Source organism: Sardina pilchardus, chromosome 12 (assembly GCF_963854185.1).
Source record: "Sardina pilchardus chromosome 12, fSarPil1.1, whole genome shotgun sequence".
Taxonomy (NCBI): Eukaryota; Metazoa; Chordata; class Actinopteri; order Clupeiformes; family Clupeidae; genus Sardina; species Sardina pilchardus.
The window spans coordinates 29,697,287-29,722,040 of NC_085005.1; the positions used below are offsets into that span (position 1 = coordinate 29,697,287).

At 42.8% G+C, this 24,754-nt stretch overlaps 3 protein-coding genes and 4 non-coding genes across 14 annotated transcripts; 1 reads left to right on the forward strand and 6 right to left on the reverse strand.

Moving 5' to 3' along the window:
• Positions 1–689: 689 nt before the first annotated feature.
• rps7 (ribosomal protein S7) lies at positions 690–5,310 on the reverse strand. 2 transcript variants are annotated; one of them, XM_062550234.1, is made up of 7 exons: positions 5,244–5,310; positions 4,410–4,493; positions 4,214–4,285; positions 3,582–3,725; positions 2,465–2,529; positions 1,887–2,037; positions 690–802 (listed from the first exon to the last, which is right to left on the reverse strand). In XM_062550234.1, exons 2-7 carry the CDS (start codon positions 4,482–4,484, stop codon positions 725–727), a joined length of 585 nt encoding a protein of 194 aa, XP_062406218.1. In that variant the 5' UTR covers positions 4,485–4,493; positions 5,244–5,310; the 3' UTR covers positions 690–724. The 2 variants fall into 2 exon arrangements, with proteins under 2 accessions (XP_062406218.1, XP_062406217.1); XM_062550233.1 differs by having other exon boundaries at positions 690–798; positions 1,883–2,037; positions 5,244–5,308.
• LOC134098598 (small nucleolar RNA SNORA73 family) lies at positions 1,620–1,842 on the reverse strand. Its single transcript, XR_009941093.1, has one exon. It is a non-coding gene; the product is annotated as a small nucleolar RNA SNORA73 family (small nucleolar RNA).
• LOC134098587 (small nucleolar RNA SNORA73 family) lies at positions 2,126–2,348 on the reverse strand. Its single transcript, XR_009941083.1, has one exon. It is a non-coding gene; the product is annotated as a small nucleolar RNA SNORA73 family (small nucleolar RNA).
• On the reverse strand, positions 2,611–2,833 carry LOC134098597 (small nucleolar RNA SNORA73 family). The gene has a single exon (XR_009941092.1). It is a non-coding gene; the product is annotated as a small nucleolar RNA SNORA73 family (small nucleolar RNA).
• On the reverse strand, positions 3,846–4,069 carry LOC134098599 (small nucleolar RNA SNORA73 family). Its single transcript, XR_009941094.1, has one exon. It is a non-coding gene; the product is annotated as a small nucleolar RNA SNORA73 family (small nucleolar RNA).
• Positions 5,311–5,390: 80 nt separating the features above from the next.
• rnaseh1 (ribonuclease H1) lies at positions 5,391–10,472 on the forward strand. 4 transcript variants are annotated; one of them, XM_062550236.1, is made up of 9 exons: positions 5,391–5,582; positions 5,739–5,846; positions 5,930–6,051; positions 6,228–6,470; positions 6,773–6,872; positions 7,737–7,791; positions 8,087–8,171; positions 8,488–8,612; positions 9,600–10,472. In XM_062550236.1, the coding sequence occupies exons 2-9, from the start codon at positions 5,779–5,781 to the stop codon at positions 9,684–9,686; spliced, it is 885 nt and encodes a 294-aa protein (XP_062406220.1). In that variant the 5' UTR covers positions 5,391–5,582; positions 5,739–5,778; the 3' UTR covers positions 9,687–10,472. The 4 variants fall into 4 exon arrangements, with proteins under 4 accessions (XP_062406220.1, XP_062406221.1, XP_062406219.1 ...); XM_062550237.1 differs by having other exon boundaries at positions 5,391–5,536; XM_062550238.1 differs by having other exon boundaries at positions 5,400–5,536; positions 5,766–5,846.
• A 998-nt stretch (positions 10,473–11,470) lies between these two features.
• On the reverse strand, positions 11,471–24,519 carry LOC134097920 (NACHT, LRR and PYD domains-containing protein 1 homolog). Of its 4 annotated transcripts, none has more exons than XM_062550870.1 (17): positions 24,402–24,519; positions 23,711–23,859; positions 23,416–23,451; positions 21,571–23,285; positions 20,695–20,778; positions 20,357–20,539; positions 18,458–18,541; positions 17,981–18,109; positions 17,723–17,878; positions 16,930–16,995; positions 16,491–16,640; positions 16,219–16,371; positions 14,256–14,351; positions 13,887–14,027; positions 13,653–13,805; positions 12,591–12,719; positions 11,471–12,263 (listed from the first exon to the last, which is right to left on the reverse strand). In XM_062550870.1, exons 2-17 carry the CDS (start codon positions 23,789–23,791, stop codon positions 12,068–12,070), a joined length of 3,552 nt encoding a protein of 1,183 aa, XP_062406854.1. In that variant the 5' UTR covers positions 23,792–23,859; positions 24,402–24,519; the 3' UTR covers positions 11,471–12,067. The 4 variants fall into 4 exon arrangements, with proteins under 4 accessions (XP_062406854.1, XP_062406853.1, XP_062406852.1 ...); XM_062550869.1 differs by having other exon boundaries at positions 13,653–13,802; positions 21,571–23,290; XM_062550868.1 differs by having other exon boundaries at positions 21,571–23,290.
• Positions 24,520–24,754: the final 235 nt, after the last annotated feature.

The following is a 24,754-nucleotide window of genomic DNA, read 5'->3' on the forward strand; positions in this document are numbered from 1 at the left end:
ATAGTGGTTTAACAACCCTTCATTCAGGGTGATCAAAGATTATTTTACCTTCAACTTATAAAGGAGCAGGCAGGTCTATTTCAACACTTCGAATGCAGCAGTTTCCAGAAGCTTTGGCCCACAGTGCCAGCAATATAAATTGTTGACTATTTCTCTTGACTGTGATTTCTGCAGAGCCACAGTATATTCTGTTATAGCTATGGACACATACAATCCTTTGTACGAGGATGAGACTTCAAACTGTCTATTGGTACAAACCATGAATTTCTACATGCCTACGTTCTTGAGATTTCCCAAGTTAAACGGTGGCTAGTTATCAAAAATGCAGTTTTTTTCTTCCTCTAGAAATTGAGATAAAGGGTCCATCATGAAATATGAAGTGTTGCCTGTTAAGTTTCCAGGAAGTGACCAAGTGAGACTGCCATCTAGTGTTAAACCCATGAAAGTGGCCTGGTTTTGACCTGCTGTGCAAGAGTCACACTGATTCAACCCAAAGCCACAACCATCAAAAGCAGAATTGTGATAACCCATCGGTTCTATCAGTTCTATTTATAATAGAGCTCCCAAAACCGCACATAAGGTGCAGTAGTGTCCATTTTCAAAAAATAAAAACGTGCTAAAAACGCAATATTTAGCATTTTGGGCACTTAAAAGTATTAACACTGGAAATGAAACACCACAATGTCATGTGACAGTAAACAAATTTATTTTGTCATCTGCACATTTACAGCTGGAATTCAGGGAATTCAAATACAACGTCTTTGCCTGTGAGCTTCTTGTAGACACCGGAGAAAGTCTCTACCTGAAGGGGAAAAACACAGGTGTATTAGAGACATCACAAGTCACAATCACTTCCAAGGAAAAATCAAGAAGACAATCACTTCAAGGTCAAATTGTCTTGCTACATCCCATCAAGTGTAGCATACCTCCAGCACCTTTAATTATTATTTTTTTTTTATTATTTGTCCAGTGCTGATCTTTGTGTACACAACTTCCAACTAAAGGCAACTGGTCTGTGGACAGCAGAAGCTTAAAGGGACACTTCACCGATTAGCATTAAGCTTAATGCTAATCGGTGAAGTGTCCCTTTAAACCTCTTTGCACAGATCAATGAAATTGAGGAGCCATCAGGGCCACTACCCACTCTAGTCATCTCAGACGAATCATACGAAAGTCTCAACTGTATAAACAGGCAGACTGATAACTATCCACCCTCTTTATGGCTCCCTGAAGAATATTAGAATTTTCCAACAGCCCCTTCACGTTATGTTAACTTTTGTCTCTCAGTGACAAAGCCAATCTCTTCTCTGACAGGATTTGTCTTCACCTCTGCCAATCACATGAGCAACACAGCACCCAACAGTGAGAGCATTGACTTGAGAGGTGGGAACTCCTCTATTCGCATGAGAACCCTTTTGTCCAGTTTCATGCTATAGCTTTAAAGTTCAAAGCAACAGCACAGTAGTTGCCTTCTGTACTATATTGACTATCCTATGAATGAGCATTCAAGAACAACCTAAATAACCAGAAAGAAAATATGGACCAAGCCACAAATGGCACATCCAACATTTAGCAGAACAGGATCATTACCACAGCCGATACTACACTATTTAGAATGTTCATGTGCACTGCATGGTTTAGCTCCCCAGTAACTGCCCAACGGGCTCTGGTGAAGATGTAGGAATATACAGAACGTCGCCCTCACCAGCCCGAAGGCTGGGGACTGACTTGCTCTCCAACGTCGTGGAACGGGAATATACGTCACAGCACCGGAGTGCTACGCTCCCATACGCCACATGGACAGAGCCATATGAGAGCAACCTCACAGGGTATCCACGTTGGGGTTTCATTAGATGGACAAAGCTTGAGAAAACAGAACTACTCACTTTGTGTTCAACATTGTTCTGCTGTGCCTTGTCGAGGTGGACCTTGATGAGCCGACTGGCGTCCAGTTTCACACGGATCCTCTTGCCGACGATCTCACTGGGATAGACGAGGTCCTCAAGGATGGCATCGTGCACGGCTGTCAGAGTACGACTAACAAACAAATCTCACATTAGATCAGCAGACCAAAGTAGGCATTATAACTAAGTGACATAAAACATTGAACAAAGATTGATTGAAAGAATGTACACTGCATGGTTTAGCTCCCCAGTAACTGCCCAAAGGGCTCTGGTGAAGATGTAGGAATATACAGAACGTCGCCCTCACCAGCCCGAAGGCTGGGGACTGACTTGCTATCCAACGTCGTGGAACGGGAATATACGTCACAGCACTAGTGTGCTACGCTCCCATACGCCACATGGACAGAGCCATATGAGAGCAACCTCACAGGGTATCCACGTTGGTTAAAACAAATCTAGTAACAAAGATCTCATAAAACAAGTCACTCAGGCAACCTAGAAACAGAACTGAATTACCACAACTATGCTGAGTATTCGGGCAAGTTTGAGATGTTCCTCACCTCCTTGGGCGCTTCTGCTTATTCTTTGTACGGCTTTTCCTTGTTGGCTTGGGCAGAATTCTCCTCTGGAAAAAAAAGGGAATGGCTACATTTTAGAACCAAAATCTTAAACCTAATACAACACATAACATTAGCTAATGATGGAGGATTGTACACTGCATGGTTTAGCTCCCCAGTAACTGCCCAAAGGGCTCTGGTGAAGATGTAGGAATATACAGAACGTCGCCCTCACCAGCCCAAAGGCTGGGGACTGACTTGCTATTCAACGTCGTGGAACGGGAATATACGTCACAGCACCGGAGTGCTACGCTCCCATACGCCACATGGACAGAGCCATATGAGAGCAACCTCACAGGGTATCCACGTTGGTACATCAGATTTTAAAAATCTCTTAAACAGCCTCTATCCACATCACACATGAAGATGGGAAAACACCAGCGCCAGCATCTCAAACCATAACCAGCCTCAGGGACCACTGGGATCAAGGTTTGATTACGACCGATGGTTATTCTCAGATTCCATTTATGCCCCACTACTTCTTAATAAATCATGTGGCAGTCTTTTACAACATACCAATGTCAGGTATTTACATTCCACAGATGTAACTAATGCAAGCATGATTCTTCACATCACACAGATCAGATTACTACAACATATAGTGTGCTTGCCAGCTAAGGTCAACAAGTCCTAGCTCACAAATATTGATGTGCAGTTCAGCTATGGAAACAGAACACAGGGCTGATGGACTGTAAATTATCTGTGCCTGAAATTATCAAATACATAAGACTATGGGTGCCTGTCCTTTGGTCTTTCATACACCCTCCCTTCCTTGATCCTCGATCCTCGTCTGCACTGATCTAGATAAAGAATGATGGGGCGGCAACAATGGGATAGTCTTTCCAGTGTTAAGTTATAGATCAGTGTGAACGCCCCTCGAGGATCGAGCATCAAGGAGAGATGTTGAGAGGCACCCAATATAGAGAATAGCCTTTCTTGACATCGCACATGGCCGAGCTCAAGCCTGAACACCATCAGGCCTGAGAACAACTCAAAGGGTAGAGGTCCCTAACCCAGGGCAGAACTGAGGGTGTGTGGAGGTGAAGGGCACAGAACTTACCTGAGCAATGAAGACCACATGCTTGCCACTGAACTTCTTCTCCAGCTCACGCACGAGCCGCACCTGGATCTTCTGGAAGGACTTCAGCTGGGGCACGGGCACGAAGATGATGATGGCTTTCCTGCTGCCACCCACTTCGATTTCCTGAGAGACAATTATTTCAGCTAAGTTAGGTTCTTGCTCGACCATCCATCAACCACACCACAATAAAAAAAATCTCAGCTCTGAGTTAACAGAAAATGAACTGGTCAAAGACCAAACAAGGACTGTGCACTGCATGGTTTAGCTCCCCAGTAACTGCCCAAAGGACTCTGGTGAAGATGTAGGAATATACAGAACGTCGCCCTCACCAGCCTGGAAGGCTGGGGACTGACTTGCTCTCCAACGTCGTGGAACGGGAATATACGTCACAGCACCGGAGTGCTACGCTCCCATACGCCACATGGACAGAGCCATATGAGAGCAACCTCACAGGGTATCCACGTTGGTTTCAAATACTGATACTATTGACAAGCTTTCAACAAATGCATACAAAACAGCACCATCATATCTCTCCAACTTCTGATGAACAGGTGGCACACATGTCTGTAGTTTCGATTTGCCATTGTGTTGAACTGAGCTGATCAACTCACTTTAGCAGCGGTGATGTTGAGCTCCCGCAGCTGAGCCTTCAGGTCTGAGTTCATCTCCAGCTCCAGCAGAGCCTGCAAAGAAAACACCCGTTACGTTCACGTGTGGCCAAGGCAACGTTCGCTACCTCTCTAGCAGCTACCACACTCAAGGTCTGACAGACATATTTTCAAAGTTGTTTTATATAAGTGGTCTTACCTGGGAAATACCAGACTCGAACTCGTCTGGCTTTTCGCCATTGGGCTTCACGATTTTCGCGCTAGAACTGAACATGGCCTATGTCTGTAAAATAAAGAGACAGAATCCATTATAGACAACACATGTAAAGCTCACACTCCCAATTCATTCAGTTGCTTAGGCTTGCTAGCCGACATTAGCAGATAGGTCTGACAGTATAAGCTACTGTGCAACTCCCGTCTAACGTTACTAACATTATTCTACCGGTTACTTCCTACTATCAATTCTTACATTATGGCACATGGCTATGGTCCCACAACAGATCTGCATTCCTAGCATGATTACAAGCTCCTCGCAGGTAGTCACATTCAGTTCACCTAACTTAGATAACGTTAATGTTACTTACCCTACTCATACTCGTGTAGATAGCATGGCTAACTATTTAGCGAGGAGGCTAGTTAGGTTAGCCTGCTCCATAGACAACGTTTATGGACATTCAGGGACGCTACTTCTAGGCATTTGGCAACACTACCAAGCTGAACCGTATCAACGTTTACCAAAAAAAAACAACCTAATCACAAAGTATACTAGTTACGCCGCTCAAACTGGGGCATTTTGTCCACCCACAACTACATGGGCCCAGATAACGCACTTTTCCCCCAAGTCCTATTCGGAAGCAGCTCAGCTACTTTTCGTAATTCAAAGTGCAAGAACTGCCATCCAATAACAGGATTGAAACAATCTAACGTATCTCTATCTCATGAATGCATCTTAATCAAAAAGCACACCTTATATTGCAATTGTAAGCCATTTTAAAGAAAATTCACCCACACTGCTCACATTCCCCTCACCTACCTCATACAACGACGGCCTGGGAAGAGAACGTATTCTCGCGAGAGCTGCGTAAAAGCGCACGGCGTAGAAGCATCATGGGAAATTCCGGGAAATTCAAGTAGAAAATGATGATCCCCCAAGCCAGTAGAGGGCTCGCTACTTTTGGCTGCACCGTGAAAAAGGATAAATACGGATGTAAACAGGATCAGTTGAACTTGAAATCACATGGAACGACTTTGAATAGCTAAAAATACGCAAGTGGAAGCCCAGATACCGAGCCTGAATACAGTTTAGTTTCATTAGACAAACGTTAGGTAGGTTGAAACTGCTGTCAAAGAGTCGTTATGCTATCCCTCTAAGGTAATGCTAGTCTAGAGATAGCTAGCAAACGCTAGCATTTGTGATTGGAGAGGACAACGTGCCTCGATCATCAACACATGTCATGCATTTTAAAAATGCTCGTGTAAATTAGTTGTGCAGCTTGATGTGGGGAGTGACTAGACTGTGTTTAAACAGGCTGTGTAACGTTAGGGGCTTTTGCAGTCTTGCAGAAGAAATGGGCAAGAAAGGGACATTCTTCTACGCCGTGAGGAAGGGACTTCAGCCTGGCGTGTACAATACTTGGTGAGCCACAGTTCTTTAACTTTCCATAGTTTACTTCCCAATTAACGTAAAAGGAAATGCCTTACGTGATTACATCCCTGCAGGGATGAATGCAAGAGTCAAGTCGACAAGTTTCCATGCGCAAGTTATAAGAAGTTTGCGACGGAAGAACATGCCTGGGAGTTTGTGAGGAGCCTAGCAACAACATGCTCGTCCGTTAAAGAGGGTACGATTTCAATGTGCCTCTCAAGCAGTTTTTCCTATGCTCATTCATGTCTCATACGGCCTGTAAACACTGATTGTCTACATCATTGTTATACGAAACTCAATAATTTATAGTATAATGATATGTAGGAATATGAGGAATATATTGAATGTTGAAGTCCTGTTTCCCCCTTCTAGTTAAAGCAGAATCCAGTAGTTGTGACATTGAGCTCCCCAAAAGAGCCCCCAGCTATGAGGCCACGATGGCAGCTGTGATGGGAGGCTTAAAGAGGAAACTGGGTAATGTGAATGAAGAGGAGGAGAAGAAAGGAGAGGGGGATGAAGTGGACGGGTGTGCTGCTAAACGGGTGAAGGCGGCAGAAGACAAGCCCCAGAACACTAGCCCAGCACCTGCTGAAAAGACTGACTTCACCTACATGGGTAAAGGAGAATGAAGCACCTCATGAATATTGCCCCTCCTAGTACCATGTTCCATATATGTGACTGTTGCATAGACATAGGCAAATTATTGACAGTCACATCTTCATTGGACATAAACAGTCTGCAAAATAAATATTTAAGGCCATATCTAGGCGATCCATATCTAGGATATCTAGGCGACTCTTTCTTCTTTTTCTGACTTATATTTCACATTTCAGTTAATTAGAATGTTGTTGCTCGCCATTTTTGAATAGAAACAAATCCTTTAATTGTCCGTGATTGTTTTCTTTTCATTCATGTAGGTGATGCTGTGGTGGTCTACACAGATGGCTGTTGCGAGGGCAATGGGAAGGTTGGAGCTCGGGCAGGAATCGGGGTGTACTGGGGACCCAACCATCCCTTGTAAGTCTTTTCTCAGTCAACCATGATCTTCTGACTCTGTTTACCTTCAGAAATTGCAGTGATTTTCCAGTCTGTGTAGTCACTGCTTCATTAAAGCAACACTAAGAGTTTTTCTTACCTTAAAATAATGTTTCCAAAATCATTTTAGCGGTTCATCAACTCGTAACAGGGTGAGCAGCACTTCTGCATTCACTTCGCGGCCCTCTTTAGGCTATAACCCGACTATGTAACTTTGCCAGATCGGATAGCGTACCTGTACTGTAGTTCGATGAAATGAGACATAAGAAACTAAAAATTTGACTTGCGTCGATGTTGCAATGTTTGTGGGCAGCCGTGGCCTACTGGTTAGGGCTTCGGGCTTGTAAGCAGGGGGTTGCTGGTTCGAACCCTGACCAGTCCACGGCTGAAGTGCCCTTGAGCAACGCACCCAACCCCTCACTGCTCCCAGAGTGCTGCTGGTTGGGCAGGCAGCTCACTGCTCTTTGTGTGATTCACCTCACTGTGTGCTGTGTGTTCACTAATTCGGTTAAATTGGGTTAAATGCAGAGAACAAATTTCCCTCACGGATCAAAAAAGGATATATACTTGTGTACTATACAATACATCATACTTTCATAAAATCATGCAACATTCTCTAGCTTGTCTGTGGACATTGTTATTTGCTGGATAAACAAGTAGAGTGCGTGTGACAGAGGAAAAGTGCTTTAGTGTTGCTTTGTGTCAGGGGCAGGGAACAGAGCAGCGTGATATGCCTTGCCATCCTAGATTCAGACATTTCTTTTTTAGCCAGAATCATTTTGCATGTAATTGTTAAAAAAAAAAAAAGAAAAGAAAAAGTATGGAATTTGAAATGTTGTGTTGCAGAAATGTTGCAGACAGACTGAGTGGCAGACAGACCAACCAGAGAGCTGAGATTCAGGTTTGCTTTTATTTTCCAGATCCATTCGCTTTTGTACATTTACACCTGCACCTATAGTACATGATTGGAAGGAACACATTGATTTACATAAGCATGTTAAACAACAGAATGAACCTGTTGGAGAATCAAACCAAAATGCATGCTGCCATTTCTGTTTTTCCAGTTCTAGCTTTGAATGACATTGTTTCTCTAAAAAAATATTGTTAGTAATTGTTCTTTGTCCTATAAAAGCATGTTTATTATAAAGTGGCCAGTTGCCATTTCACACCTTCTTCCTTCACTGTCCCCTCTGCAGGCTGCCTGTAAAGCTCTGGAACAGGCCCGAGACCAGAAAATCAAGAAGCTGGTGCTGTACACCGACAGCAAGTTCACCATCAATGGTACTCCTGAGAGACAGAGAGAGAATGATGGAATTGAGGAATATAAAAAGATCAATTCTGAACCCAGCTGGAGCTAGAATAGTGGCATTTCCATTTTGTGTTCTATCTTAAGGGGTCACTGTTTTCCTTTTGTGTTCTATCCTAAGGGGTCACCAGTCAGCTTTTGTGTTCTATCTTAAGGGGTCACCAGTCAGCTCTTGTGTTCTATCTTAAGGGGTCACCAGTCAGATTTTGTGTTCTATCTTAAGGGGTCACCAGTCAGATTTTGTATTCTATCCTAAGGGGTCACCAGTCAGATTTTGTGTTGTATCCTAAGGGGTCACCAGTTGGGTGAAGAAGTGGAAGCTGAATGGCTGGAGGCTAAAGGGAGGGGGCAAGATCATCACCAAGGAGGACTTTGAGCGCCTGGATGCACTGAACCAGGAGCTGCAGGTGGTGTGGGTATGTGCTCCAGTTTAATGAGCCTATTTCACAAGATGTCGCCACTGTGTAAACTAACTTCCTCTGGAACAGCTCAGTCTATAGGAAAGACAGAAACAGGAAGATGTTTTACCCTGCCAATTAAGGCATCATTAACGTCAACTAGGCCAGGCACCTGGACACTGTGAAATTGGCTCATGGTCCTTAAGCCAGCCACTGATCTATAAAGAATACCTGTATAGACTATCCCATTGTTGCCGCCCCATCAACAATGAAGCCAATGGAACTGTCCCGAGTGGTCCCAATATGGCCGCCACGCTGAGGCTTCAGGTTTAGGACGTAGATGCGCTATCCAGTGTTCTTTATAGATCAGAGCGTTCGACAGGCAAGTGGTCCCAATATGGCCGCCGCACTCAGACTTCAGGTTTAGGACGTACAGTAGATGCGCTACCCAGTGTTCTTTATAGATCGGTGATGCCAGCGTGAGCTGTGCCCTGCGGTCAACTCGTACTTTTCCAATGGACCGTCATCTGTGTTGTAGTGGCTGTTGTTTTTTAGTGAATCTGTTAACACAGACCTGGTTGGGTGCTGCACCTTGTGAATGCGTGTTAAAATGCTGAAGGATTTCTGTGTGAGATATGATAAGAGTGAACACAAAAGGAGTAGCTTGACAGAAGATGACCCTGATATTCCACTGGACATGTACAGTATGTGCTGGCTGAAGACCCTCTGTGGCATATAGCCCATTCCCCACCTGCAGAACTGGTACTCATGATCAGCAGAATCAATGAATGTTGATGGTTAAAAACCAGACAGTTATTACCCATTAAATACTGGTTGTGACGCATCATGAATTCACGTCCCCAATGTTAGAACAGTCATCAATTTTGTATTTCATTTCAAGTTCATTGCGTTATTCTGTTCAATGGATAAGGTTATTCCTATCACAATAGAGACGTGTCTGGTGTTATGCCTGTGCTTGAGGTGTCTGTGTCCCCCTCTCCACAGCAACACATCCCAGGCCACGCAGGCTTCAGTGGGAACGAGGAAGCTGACCGACTCTCCAGACTAGGGGCTGCCAAACCTCTGGAGTAGCCCACAAAAGAGTCCCTTACGCGGCCGTCTCCCACCAGACCTGCCCCTCCTCCACCATGATGTCTTCTTTAGACGAGGAGGACCATCCCCGGGTTCCAAAGACCCATCTGGGCAGTCTACAATCTAGCAAGAGTCAGAAAAGCTTTCCTCTGTCCACCACATTTCCTGTTCAGCCCCTGTCTCTGCCTGGTGTGCACCAGCAGGTCATGCAGAGGTATACGAGTGCCTAAGCAATGTCCACCTTCAGATGTGCACTTTCAAAATGGGCAGGTGTAAAACACATGCTCTACTGTGCTTGTTTTGCACCCATCCCGATGTCCTATGAAGTTTAAGAGTAGCTATTATGTTGATCTGGCGAGATCTGCTTGTTCTAAAGCATGTGAAGAGTAGCTCGTCATCCTCTCACTGCCGTACTAAGTGAAGTGAACGTAATTCACGGACCATGATCTCATCAGTGAAGTTCTCTTTTATAAGGTGTCCTGCCTTATTCAGTGCTAGCAGAGCTCTACGGTGGCTCAGTTCAGGCCTTTATGGTACTGTAGGTGTTTTAGTGGCAAACCAAGGTAAGAGAACCCAGAGGAAGTATAATAAAACAGCCCCCAGGCATCAATCTCCAAACTAAACAGCCAACATATGTAAGGGAGGAGTTATACTAATGCACTTAGAGGCAATGCAATACAAATACAAATATTTGTATTTGTTTAAATGCAAATGCTATTCTTTTAATTTATGGCTATTGTTTTGTCTTTTGATTGTTAAATAAAGTTATTTGTTGTCAGTTTTAAAGACAGTCTTGTTTTTATTCAAACTCAATTGCTTATATGTTGTGCCAATTGAAAATTAATAATGTTGCTCTGTTGTTGTGGTTAAGGCTGCCTCAAAGCGAGCGAGTCTGAAGCAATCCAAATCTTTGAAGAAAAGCATATGGAGCAATTCTATGGGCGCCTCTCATTCAGCGTTTATGCATCCTCCCTTCCTCCTCGGGCCTCGGGCCTCGATCCTCACTGATCTACATAAAACATGATGGGGCGGCAACAATGGGATAGTCTATCCAGTTTTAGTTATAGATAAGTGGGAAGTTATTTGCATCAATATGAATGAATAATTAGGTTAATATAGAACACGGCACGCCCCTATGGGACACATTCTTCAGAACAATCTCCCCCCCCCCCTTAGATGGAGACATATTTAACCATACTTTTAATACTGGTTGCGCAACACCATGGGTGCCTCTCATTCATCTTTTACACATCCTCCTTTCCTTCCTCGGTCGTCGTCCTCACTGATCTACATGAAGTACAATGGGATAGTCTAGCCAGTGTTAGTTATAGATCAGTGGGAATGAGTCTGGAGGATCAAGGAGAGATGTTGAGAGGCACCCAATGTGTTTCCATAAATTTGAAATTGAACACATATTGGCCACATTTCCCAGATTCGTTAATCTGGGAATCCCGGCCATTATCAGCCCTTCTCACTCTTATCATGACTATGGATCTGTACGGACAGACCTCAATACCGCCCCCGCCAGTTCAGATAGTGAACTGCAACTAGCCTTTTGAGTTTTTCACAATTGCATTTTACATTTTTTTAAACCTGCCACCATTTTTTCTGACAACTTCTGAAAAACGAAACAGTCACCTCAAAACAGTTGTAACTGTGACGAAAACCCACTGTCCTCAGATCATCTCTCACAACAGAGAAGAGTGTGAAGTCATTAGACACCAGAGGTGGAAAACTCCAGCTTCAGAAAGTAAAAGTCACAAAACGAAGCAAAAAGATTTCATAATTCCGGATTTAATATTTACTGTAACTCCAGTAATGAAAGTTTTGAGAATGGGAGTTTGTGTTTACAATTTCGAGAAGAGGGTGGAAGAGTTAAAAAGAAATCTGAAATTGAACTGTATACCTAAAAAGACAGGCATTTCAGTTCTGTAATGAGAAGCACATTGCAGTCTACAGATCACTCGCAGATTAATGCCTTAACAGAGACAATGCATAGATACATTTATTGTGATGTGGATTTAAACATTTAGTCACTGCTTTTAAGTAAAGTCCTTCCTGTCACATATTTCTGTCCACAGGAGATTAAACTGTTTAAAAACTTCTGAGGAAACCAACAGAATTGCAGAAAATTCCTGATGCCTTCATGATAAGTGGCCACATCTTGATCCCTCTGTCTGAGTGATTTGCTCTTGCACTGCAGAATCTCCTGCAAAGCTCTTACACTCTAGAACACTGAAGAAGATCAGTGCGCTTCTGATCCTCCAGCGTTCTCCACACGGCCCTCCATGATCCTCACGGTCTTCATCATCAGCAGCCGTCTCACTCACTCGTCCTCCTCACCCTCTTCATCTGACCAGACGTGTTCTTCACTCTGTCCATCACGCCTCTTTCCTCTCTTCTTTCGTCTCCTCCTCTTCACCTTCAGTTTCACCCTTCCTCACATACACCGCAGTTGCGTTCTTCATCTGGAGAGACTTTCCTCTTATTGAAATCTCCACGTGCTGGTTGCAGCGCAGGTCACTGTGCCAGTCCTTGGCCTCACTGCACTGGCTGGTGGTGTTGCTGCACCACTTCCTACATGAGAAAGTAAGAGGTGCATTAGTCATCACACTCACCACGCTCAAAAAGCTGGTTATCGTGTTTATGTGATGGTAATATCAATCATGTAAACCTTGAAAAAACCTTAAAGTTTGGTTATTAAAGTTTGATTATTAGTTCTATAACGTTTGATAACAGCAATATAACCTAAAAGCTAATACATTTGAAATGAGAAATTATTGACAATGTTGCCATTATTACAGCAACATCCCAAAGTGCACACATCTGTTGTTGTTCTCTGTGGTCTGATCACCTGAGTGTTTTTTGGTGATGTGATGGACAGATTTAGCAAATCAAACACACCCATGGAGTATCAGAGTGAAGTCTGGCCGCTTCGGTGCTGTCTGAAGTAGACGGATGCTTTCCTTTGTCAAGAAGCCACCTGCCAGGAGGCACCCACTGTGAGTCCATAGCCAACCGCTAGCATTCACACTGAAAGCAGAACAAATGTTAGACAACCACTCATGTTTTGTCTTGGTCTGCAATGTGTTTTTAACTAGGCTTTAACTATCCAATGGTGTCTTCTCTCCATTCTCAAATCCACACACTGTTCTCAAACCTCTGTGCTGACAACTGTTTACTTTTCGTGTATCTGGAAATGTGTTTCATGGTTGGTTTTAAAACCATAATGATTGAGTTTAACACTGAGCTGTCACTGTTACTGATTACAGCTTTGATCTTAGTGCCCAAATGCTGCTCTGATCTTAACAGATGCTCTTAGCAAGTGCCTCTGCATTGTGTCGGTTTCATTTGTAATGACCTGACAAATGAATATACAATTGCAATTCTGATTAGTTAAATCCAGCAATCTGTCATATAGATCTCCGTATCTCAAGGTCCCAGAGTGCTGTTGGTACTAAAAGGGAAAACAATCAGTTTTAGCTTGACTAGCTTGCTGCGGGAGCCAACAGCTAAAGTAGCAGCTAGGCAGCTGCAGCTCTCCACTCTGGCATGATCATGGAGGCTCATGAACATGCCCCCAGTCCTGCCTGTAGGCCAGTGGTTCTTAACTGCTCTGGCTTTGGGACCCACAATTTCCTATGTTCATAAATTCGCGACCCATATATTTATTTAGCATTCAAGCCAACGGATATGGTGAGCTACATGGTAACAGAAAGTGCCTGTAGTAGACCTACTGTCTAGAACATGTAGAATTCCAGAAAAGAAAAGAAATCTCTGATGCAAGAGATAAGGAAGATATGTTAGCCATGCGGTTTGAAATATTGGTTACGATCGCTCAAGGATATAGCTGGTACCAGATAACAGCTGCACACTATTGGAATCTTCAAGTCTTCGCAATGTCGTATGCTTGAGCAAAGGACACGAATGATACCCATACAACACAAAAACAGGCAGAAGTCTTACTGTAGTTTCTGAAGTGTGGGACAGGAGTGAATGAGGGAGAGGATCCTCTTTGCCCAGCGGGTGGTCAGGTTGCCCACCTTCAGCTTCATCTCCCTCAGACCAGGCAGAGAGTGCAGGGAAGACATCAGGGCATCAGCAAGCTGTGGACTACTACACACACAACACATCAGTTAGTATCACATCAGTAACACTAACACATCAGTCAAATCTGTATTACATAAAATGGGGCCTTACAGTTCATCTAAATATTCCAAAGAATGGAATTTCAAGAGAAAGTCCTTGAGGTCAAAGCTCTTCACTGAGGACCGTGACAGGAAGAGTGAAATATACGAGACTGCAGCCTCAAGCTTTTGTGTGGCAATTCCAACGTCCAGGCTAAAAGCCAAATAGATGAAAGAAGATGTGATCTAAATACTGTACATTATTAACTGATAAACACAATTACGTTAAATGTTACATAGTATACCATCTACACAAAATATTTATCGATTGATTCATTTATTGATTGATTGATTGATTGACACACATGTATAAGACATAGAGATAGAGAGTATGGTAACATTAGGCTACGTTAATGGAGCTGGCTCATATGCTGAGCTTTACCTCTGGGTGCTGGAATCCTTAGTAAAACACAGAGATGAGCAGTGGAAACTTATCTCTTCAGTGGAAGTGGAAGATTGAAATGGTCCCAGATCAATACTGCAAGCCAAAGAACAGATCAGTTAGCATCTTTAACCTTGCATATGTGCACATGTACAGTGTGATAATGTGCATGCTACAAAAAAAGTAATTATTGACACCACCAATTTAAAAAAAAAATGCTTCACAACTCTTTCAGTAGGCTTCAGACCTTTGGCTACGTAAAAAAACTTCTTAAACCCAGTTAATGCTGGTGGCTGTTTTAGCTGGTTCAAGATGTTCTTTGCTAGTCTTTGATGGTTTAGCTGGACCGGCCTATCAAGACATTGCTGGAGTTGTCCATGCTGGGGTGACCAGAAATAACATCAAGAAATATAGCTGCAGGCAGCAATGGGGGGGCCAAGCTTTGGAATGGGAGAGTGGGCGTGTGCAAAGGAACCCCCCCGCCCCCCACGACCACCATAGAGGAGTGTTTGTGTGCTTGTGTTTGGGTTTGAGAGAGAGAGATGAAAGCATTGTTGAAAAATGAGCTGACTTCCTGTGATTATAGCGCCCCTCTAGTGGTCAAAAGACATGGCATGGGAGAGTGGGTGTGTGCAAAGAGGAATATGTGTGTTACATTTCATAACTTTTTACTGTATGATGCTATTGCTTCCATAAAGATATAGATTTAATGTCTGTGTGGCGGCTTCGCCGCCAATTTTGATTGGCTGTTACTGTTACAATTTGTCAATTCTTCCAGAAAGCAATGCAATAATAAGGCATGGTCTGAAGATGGTGTGTGCAAATTTTGGTGAGAATCGGATGAAATTTGTGACCTGTGAAACTTTTTGAACGTTTTGACCTTGGTCTGTTGGTGGCGCTACAGCGTTCATGGAAAAGTCTTGTTAATTTGTGGGTGGGGCCATACTTTTAGCCTTAATACACTGAGCAAGTTTCAGCTTGATAGGTCAAAGCATTGCAGAGCTACTTGCATTAATGTTGTTAAAAAAATGATGAATTTTGACCTGTTGGTGGCGCTGGAGGTTTGAGGTTTGGAGTCTGTAAGTTGGTGAAAGTGCTTAGAGTTGTGAGTAGAATAAGTGTGCCAAATGTCAGAACTTTTTACTGTACGGTTCAAATCGACCAATCAGAGGTGTGTAATAATAATAAGAAAACGTAGAATCACTATGGGTTGCCTCGCAGCTTCGCTGCTTGGCCCCCAACAAATATAGCCGCAAGCGGCAATGGCGGGATCCGTGACATTTCGGAATCTAACAAAGCATTGACGTGATGCTATTTCACATATCTAATCGTTATGCAGAAAAAAAGTTTATGCTATTGTGCTACCTGCCATAAATCAATTTGTAAAGGCAATGTCACTTTTAAAGGAACATTATTAACCATTCTTCTATTTCTTCTTCTCTCTAACCACCACAGTAGAACTGTATTACCAGGTAATCACCCTAATATCATAATGACAATCATTTTGAAGACTCTGATAAGCCTATTTCGATCAGTAGGCAATATGTTCCATTTGGGTTCTAAGTCACAACAAATAATTTCAACAAGTCATTTCAAACTAAAAATAAACAGATTTGTAACCTGAAAATGTGGTTCACAGTAGCCTGGCTAGTGCGACCACTTCTGGGAACCAAACGTTCATTTTCTCGTATTTAAAAAAAATGCCCAGATCCGTTTATTGGGCACCACGGATGTCTATCAAATGGGTCTGTGCATAGCTCATCATCATCTTGCTTTTCCCTCTGTTCTGTGATTGGTCCCCTATCTCAGGCAAAAATTAGAGCGGTAGTTTGCCTTAGCAGCGTGAATCATATGGCGCGCAAGGCAGCATGGGAACACCCAGGCCAGGTTCACAACTGAAAGCTGGAACAAACCATAAACAGACAAACATACTGTACATATAGTGACAGTAGACAACTCTTACTTAATTTCCTCAACAGTAGGATGGGTTTGGATGAGGCAGAGGCTCCCAGCAGCCAAGCTCAGAGTCATGCAGTTCACCTCCATCTTCACCGTCTTCAGATCAGGCACAGAGCAAAGGGAGGAGAGCGGAGCCTCCACACCTCCATCAGCACGGCTAAAATATAGAACACATATACGGTATGAGGCACCCATGAAACATGGCTATTACAAACACATACAGTGAGAGAGAGAGAGAGAGAGAGAGAGAGAGAGAGAGAGAAACAAAACTCTTACTTCATCCCTGAACATCCCATCAGATATGTGTCAAATATCAGGATGAAACCAGTGAAGTCACGTGTGGTCATGTCTGAAGAGTTTGACAGCCGAATTGAGACATATGAGACAGATGCTCTTGATCCTCCAAAACTAATTATGGTGTCAATCCTGAAAAGAACAAATAAAATAAATCAGGTTACAGCTTTACAGTCTTTACATGCTAACTATGCAAAAAAAACAAAAAAAACACATAAAGCAATACTGGCCTAGATTTACTTTTGAGTATTTGGAAGCAAAGGTCTGCCAACATCTAGACGAACACCTGGGCTACAACAGGTCCGCAACTGAAGCATTCTGGTAGACATCAGCTGTGGCTTTTAACGGTGCATGCAGAATGATATTTTCACCGAAATCTGTACAGCACAAGGAAGCCCTTACAGGAAAGTGAGTTGCTCACCTCTGACTGCTGGCTCTTTCAAAAGAGAGTGTTGTGCAGAACATCATCTGTTTCTGCTCAGTCACCCTGCCAACCAGACAAGACACATTCTCATTGGCTACTTCAGAATTGTATGGGCTACACCTCTGACACAGGCTATGTGAACGCTTTCAAAGGAAACATATCTGCACATTGTCTTACATGCTCCAGGTTTAATGGCAGAGTACAACGTTTTGACCAATCAGGTCTTTGTCAGGTATACTGTACTCGTTGTAGCCTACTCTGCGTGTGTATGTGAACGCTTTCACACACAAGCACCAACCAGAAGTAGCCTACACATAAATGACAATCCACAGTGATAACATATGAAAAACAAAACAAAATGATCAATAATATGGAGCTTAAAGGGCCATTCACACCAAGAACGATAATAATAACAATAACTGTAACGATAAAAGCATCCACACTGACCAACGATAAGAAAAGTCTCTCCTCTCCTCTCATGATGGCTAAAATGTGATGGGTTCTGATTGGCTGTTAGCTTTTTATCGTTCTCAAAATCGCTCTGAAAGTGATCCCCAACAATATCGTTCATGTCGTTATCGTTATAGTTTATGTGGGAACGTCGTCATTCATATTAACGAGAGCGATATTTGTTTATAGTTATCGTTCTTGCTGTGAACGGCCCTTAACAGCTTGACAACATTCATACAAATTAACAAATAACTCTTACTTTAGTTCCTTTAAATTAGGAAAAGTGTCCAATTGTAACCTACAGAGGTAAACAGATTGACGACACATCAAGAAATCTTACTTTACATTCTTTAAACTGAGAAAAGTTTGGAGGGAGAGTCTCCCAATAGTCCGACCCAGAGTCAAGCATCTCACTCTCTGCTGCAGGTGCCTCAGATCAGTGCCAGAGGGAAGGGAGGAGACCAGGGCAACCACACGCTCATCATCTGCAGGAGGACTAAATACACACAGATAAAGAGAAACATTTTACAGACACAAAAATCATTAAACATAAAGTCAGTCAGTCTCTCAGTCAGACAGATAGACATAGAGAGTTTACTCTTCATGTAGATCATGGCATTTTTGAAGATATTCTTTGAAGATAATGATGTCCATGTTCGGCAGCGTGAGCTCCAAGCCAATTGAGAGGTCTGAGTCCTCCGTTGCTGGACGCCAGGTTAGAGTCAATCTGAAAGGCAGACAGATCACAGATGTTACACTTCCTCAAAGTATTTTTCGACTATTAATTTAATAAAAAACACTATAATGATTATATGAAGAGTTTTAAAATGTGCTCTTTCACTTTCTCAATGGTAGTTGAGAGGAACATCTTAAATGTAATATGCTATGCTTATACTGTATTTGTAACTATTATTTTTCATTTCTCGACTGTATTACTGTGCATTGTCCCTGCTCATGGTCTATCAGCATGGTGTTGAATATTATTCATAACCAATGCTAATCTAGCCCGTCTTTCAAAATGACTTACATGCTCATCTCCATTCAGAATTGACAAAGGTTTTTGAGAAAACATCACCTGAGGTCCTTGGTGTCTTTATTCACAGTCACTAAAAGACATATGCTGTCTTTTTGTTTGGGTGTCTTGTAATCTTCTGCAATCCTGCAAAACCATAGTACAGAGAGATGTACAGTAATTTCCTGTGTATTAGCTGTATTGTGTATAATCTGCAGGACAGTATTTTATACAAGTTGAAAGAAACAAAACCATATTGATACCATATTAACTGCACGTCCGTGTATAACCTCATAGCTGAAGAAATCTTGCAAAATCAATGGCTAAGCTGCGGCTAATAGTTGGGACATTACGGTAGCCAGCCGGTCCATGGCTGCGCAGTACAGTATGTACATTAGTACACCTCCCTCCAGATGCCTAAAGAGCAGTGCTGGCATGAGAGCTAGCAGCCTGGAACTGTAAGCGGTGTAGGGCTACTGAATATCCCAGAGTATTAAAATGTTGATCTAAAAGCTTTTAGAAAAATATGCAAATCATATCATGACCCCTACCATATCTTTGCTGACCCACCAGTTTAAGAACCACTGGAATAAGGCATGAAACATCTACCAGTATGGCACAGCAGAGAAAATATCAGAAGTATAGTAAATCGTTGAGTGTTTCTGAGAATAACAGAAATGGTAAAAAAGAGAAATAATAAAACAATGATAATTAATTGGTAAAAAAGGAAAAGAAAGGGGTAAACAGATCAAATGGAAAATCTTAAATGTCTTGAAGGAGAAATACTTTTGGTTCAAACTAGTTTGTTGGGATTTATTTGTAACAAACTAGTAGATAGACCAAAAAAGTCCTTTAAATGCTGGAATTATCTAACATGGCTAGCGCTACCACTTCTCAAATGAGACATGGTCTGGCAACCAGACGTTCATTTTCTCGTATTTGATCAGATCCGTTCATTGGGCGCCACAGATGTCTATCAAGTGCGTCTGTGCATAGCTCATCATCGTCTTGCTTTCCCCCTGTTCTGTGATTGGTCCCCTATAGGCAAAAATTAGGGCGGTAGTTTCCAGACTGCCTTAACAGCGTGACTGAAATCACCGTGCAAGGCAGGATGGGAACACCCAGGCTATAAAAATCATGTCTGTTTTGTTCACACTGTACAATAAGTATGCTTTCATGTCTCAAGAACTATCACACATTACTACATTATCAGGCTCAAAAAGTGGGAAGAGTACATATGACACGTTTAGGCTTTGGTGTAAGTTTATATTCTCTGCAATTTGCATGTCTGTTTATTCTAGCCAAGGAGGTGATGCGCTGAAGCCTGAGGTTCGGCTGCACCCAGGCTAGATGCGCTGCATCATCAGTAATAGACCTCTGAAGTTCGCCTACAAAAAGGATCCAAAGCTGCCATCTTTGCCCATATAAGGAGATCCGGGAGTTAATTGAAGCTAACTGCCTATGGCAAGTTGCATTGTAAGTTAGCTCTGGGGTAGCGAAGATCACAGTATGTGCCATCTTCACCTATCGAAGATCACAGTATGCACTTGAAGGCAGAGGACAAAACTTTGTAGCGCAAAACGTCTGCTTTTCCAATTTCTTCGTCCCAGTGAGAGTGTAACAGGTGCGATAATTCAAAATCCCCATGTTATTTTCCCATAGAAAAAATCTTGAGATACCGGATCTCCTTATTTGGGCAAAGATGGTGGCTTTTTTGTAGGCGAACTTCAGAGGTCTATTGACGTCTCGTGAAAATGATGCGTGAGTGAGCAGGACATCTCGTTTCTTATATCTGTCCCTCCTTCATTCCTTTCTCATTTCCTTCACAACATTAGCTAGAAGAGGAGGCTACAGGTAGGACTGGAGGAAGGAAGGAGAGAAGGAAGGGAGGGAGGGAAACAGCCTCAAGTAGTATTTGTTGAGTCGTAATGTGCAGGTGCAGGAGTTGTAAGAGTTTCTCACCATATGGAGTCACTACCCCTCTTATTGGATAACGGTTTGTTCTGGATGAGGTTTAGTGTCATAACTGCGATGTCAAGGGTGATGGTCTTCACTCCTTGGAGAGCAATATAACCCAGATATTTCTGCTTGTGTAGAGCATTGAGGATGTCCACCACACTCTTAGCTGACAGACTGCTCTTTAAACTGGAAAGCAAAAAAAATACTTCAAACACACACACACACACTCAGATAAAGAAAGAAAGAAAGAAAGAATGAGAGGGAGAGAGAGTAGCCCAGAACACCAGTGTAAATGTGTTGGAACCATGTCAATGTTTAATTGGGGTCTAATGGCATTATACCTCAGTGTGCTTATCGTCTTTCCTTCCCCCAGGGCTAAGACCAGATCACCAACATCAGAATCTGACAGGTCCTCCACACCAAGCCTTCATAACCAGCATAAGAACATGTATGGTCATCAGAAAAAAAAAATATATATATTTTATCTTTGTCTTCAAAAAGCGTTAAATGTGTATGTAGCTGCAACATATACTACAATAGATGCTGTGGCCCTCAAACAAATGTATTTAAAGTAACACCTCAATTTGATGATTATGTGGATGGTAATAGGCAACATTTCTTCTCTGTCACTACCAATGTTCACCCGGAGCACCTGGTACTGCACAATGCAGCTTTGTTGTTCTGACCAGACACATAATCCTTTTCATTAGTGTATGATGAGTTGGATACACTCTTAGTGCTGCGAGGGTAACCAGTACGTTGAAAATGAAAAAGCAGATCTCCTACGCTGTGTCACTGTTACTTTAATATCTCTTAATTTTGTCTGTTTAACTATTCCTCTAACGTCACTCATCTAAAGGCATTATTTTCATCTTCATTCTAAATCACATCAGGGCATAGAATATTACACACATCTGTCATTGTAATACATGGACAGCCATCAGTCTAAATAAACTATGGAGTTGCACTCTGGATAGTAATTCTACTGCAGTTTCAAGTGTGACTTGACAGGCCAATGTATGAGAGACAACACGAGTGACAGAATGACTGTCATTATCAGATCAGTATTTACTATGTCCCAGTCAATCATAATTCAATTATACTCACCCTAGATAGATCATAGCATAGATCATAGAGCATAGATCAGTCATAATACTATTTATTATAACCGAGTCAATCAGAAGTTTCAGAACTAACTAATATACGATGGCACTCACCATAGCTTTTTACATTTGCACAGTCCAGGCGCCAGCATTCTCAGGTTCTCTGCTGTTAGGCCGTACAGGCTCAGGCTTCTGACACTCTGACAGCACTGTAGGCAGTACAGTAGCACCCAGTAGTCTATCCTCTGCAGATCATGAGTGCTAAACTCAATCCATTCCAAGTTTTCGATTACATCCATGACAAAGTCCTTCTCATGGATCTCGTAAAGGCAGTGCAGAGCAAACAACATTACTGAAGAATGACAAGAGAAGCGTATACCGTCTCTCTTCACTGTTGTTACCTTCAGGAGCCACTCTTTCAACTGGGTTTGAATAGCTGCCCAAGAGGCACTCTTCAAAAATGGGGAAACATCACTATTTGACAAACCAAAAAGAAACTGAACAACACGATCCCTCGAATTTCCTTTGATTTTCTCAGAACAGTTCACTTCAACTCCAGTGGACTCAAGTAATATCTGTAGTTTCCCACAAGCCTCCTCTTCGTCATCTATCAGGAAGAAGTGAAGAGCAGCAAAAAACTCCTGGAAGCTCAGGTGCATGAAACTGTACATGGTTCCTATGTAGACCTTCCTCTTCATCAAGAATTTGCACAGGAAAGGGTTACGCACGTTGAAATCCATTAACACCTCAGACACTTTCCTCTTATCGAACAGGACCTTATGGTCTTGTATTCCTTTCTCTGCCAGCTGGCCAAGGCTTCTCAGGGATGTGAGGTTAGTCTGTCTCGAACCTTCACAGTGATCCTTCATCAGAGTGTTAATGAAGTGCATAAATATGGAGCTTGTTGTCTCAAAGTCTCCCTGTGCATCTACTGATTCTTGGAAATGTTCTCTGAAAACAGTGCACACAATCCAGCAGATGACAGGGATGAAACAGGAAGTGAAGAGTGTCTCATTTGAACGCACATGCTCGTAAGCCTTGTCAGAGAGCTCTGTATTATCAAAAAACCTCTGGAAATACTCCTTCACTCCATCCTCAGAGAAGCCCAGGATCTCTGTGAAGCGGTGTGGGGTTTTGAGTGCCTCACTTAGTTTGTCGGAAACAGTGGACCTGGTGGTGACAATAAGTAAGCTCTGGCTCAAAACATTCCCCTTCAGCAGAGCACTCAGTGTGGCCTCGATTGGAGCACGTGTAGATGGATCACTAGGAAGTACATTTTCATTTAATGAGAGTCTGAGCTCATCAAAGCCATCTATAACAAAGAGCACCTTCCCAGGGGAGTCTCGCAGTATTCTTAAAATCACTGGAGTAAACTCCTGATCACATCTCAGGAGGTCGACCACACTGTGCTCTCCAGAGAGGAGGTTAAGTACTTTGCAGTCCAGACAAAATACAAGAATAACATCTTTGAACAGGAGATCAGATGCCCAGTCATGCATAATTTTTTGGACAGTGAAGGACTTGCCATGACCGGAATGACCCTGGAGAATGACCGCTCTCGGCACCGATCCACGGTCTTTGGGCTTGAACAGCTGGTCGAGATGAATGCTGTGTGTCTCACTGGCCCTGGTCTGGAAGAGCCGCATGAGAGTGTCACCTCTGGAACGGAGCTCTTCCTCTCTCTCCTTCGGAACTCTGGGTCTCTGAATAATCAGGAGCTCAGTGTAGCGGTCTGCCAGAAGCACATCCTGACCAGGGAGGGAGTTGTACTCTCTTACAGTCTCACAGGAGGTGAGGATAGATGTCTTGTATTCAGCGATTTTTGACTGCTGATCTTCAAAAGACAGAAAGATTTCATAGAAATTACACACATAATTTAATCTGTATGGATCATCAGCGTTTCCATCTGAATAAATGAATGAATGAATGAATGAATTAAAAGATGTATTACTAACATACCACTGTCCTGTGCTGGTTGTGCTGGTTGTTGGACACCTGCATGTTATATGGGGGATATTTCAAAGCACTGAATAATTTGATGTGACATTTAAGATAGCCTACATTGTACATTTAATATTGCATTTCTAGGCCCCACTGTAATTTCACATTAGGCTACCACTGTAGTTATTACAAAACATGGAGCCCACTGTGCTATTAACCTACTAAAGGTTATTGTTCTTTATTGAAACTAGCCTCTGATATCAAAATTAACCTATTAACAAATCTTGTGTTAATTAGCCTACTTTTAACTGACCTGAAATATATGTTGAAATGCTGACATCCCCACGAACGTGAAGATGCGACAACACTGGCGCAGACACTTGGGTTCCTCCATCAGCTGAAATGCTGACGTCTACTGCGGGAGACGGACCTGGACCCGCCATTGGTAAAACTTTGGTTGGCCTACTGTAAATGGGAACATGAGTAAAGGGTCGTTCCGATTGACTGTCAGGTTTTCCGTTCTCAACATCGTTCTGGAAATTGATCTCCAGATATCTCTGTACGGCTGGTGATCACAGCGATACCGTTCTTCAAATCGCCTAAGTTATGTGCGGACGTTGTCATTCATGCTAGCCTACTATGCTCATCTAGAAAGATACGGTAGGTAGGCTACTTCTTGTTGTTATTGTTCGTTCTTGGTATGAATAGCACTGCTGGAAGTTTTCCAGCTAACACTTCAGTTGCAGTGCAGTTCAGTTCAATAACGTTTGGCTAGTGCATTGCACCTTTACTTTCTGCCATAACAAGGCATTACCAGACGTTTATAAAGGTTTATTATTAACAACATTGTTTTAATATTGTTTGTGTTGTAGATATGGTATTATGTGAAATGTAGCCAGCCAACAGCCTGGATCGCCTATGGCTACTGTCATCTCATACGGTGTTTTTACTCTTTGAAAAAGTCACGCTCCTTATGTCAATAAATAATGGTCAGTAAAACATACCTGTCGTCAAGGCTACATTGCGTTATATTGTTAATTGCTGCCCCATGTGTTCTCGTGCGACAAAATACTCTTTAAGCTACGTAGGCTACATTACTCCAGACAGAGTATTGATTAGGTCACAACAGAATTTAACCTAGAAGTAGGAAGAAGGCGGAGCACACGGGGTGCGTTTACGTCCTCCCTCGCTCGGGCCTCGTTCCTCACTGATCTACATGATGGGGCGGCAACAATGGGATGGTCTATCCCTTCTTCTATCTTTCTTTATGTAGATCAGATCAGTGAGGATAGAGGCCCAAGGAGCGAGGGAGGACGTATAAACGCTGAATGAGAGGCACCCACAGTCTGACTGAGTC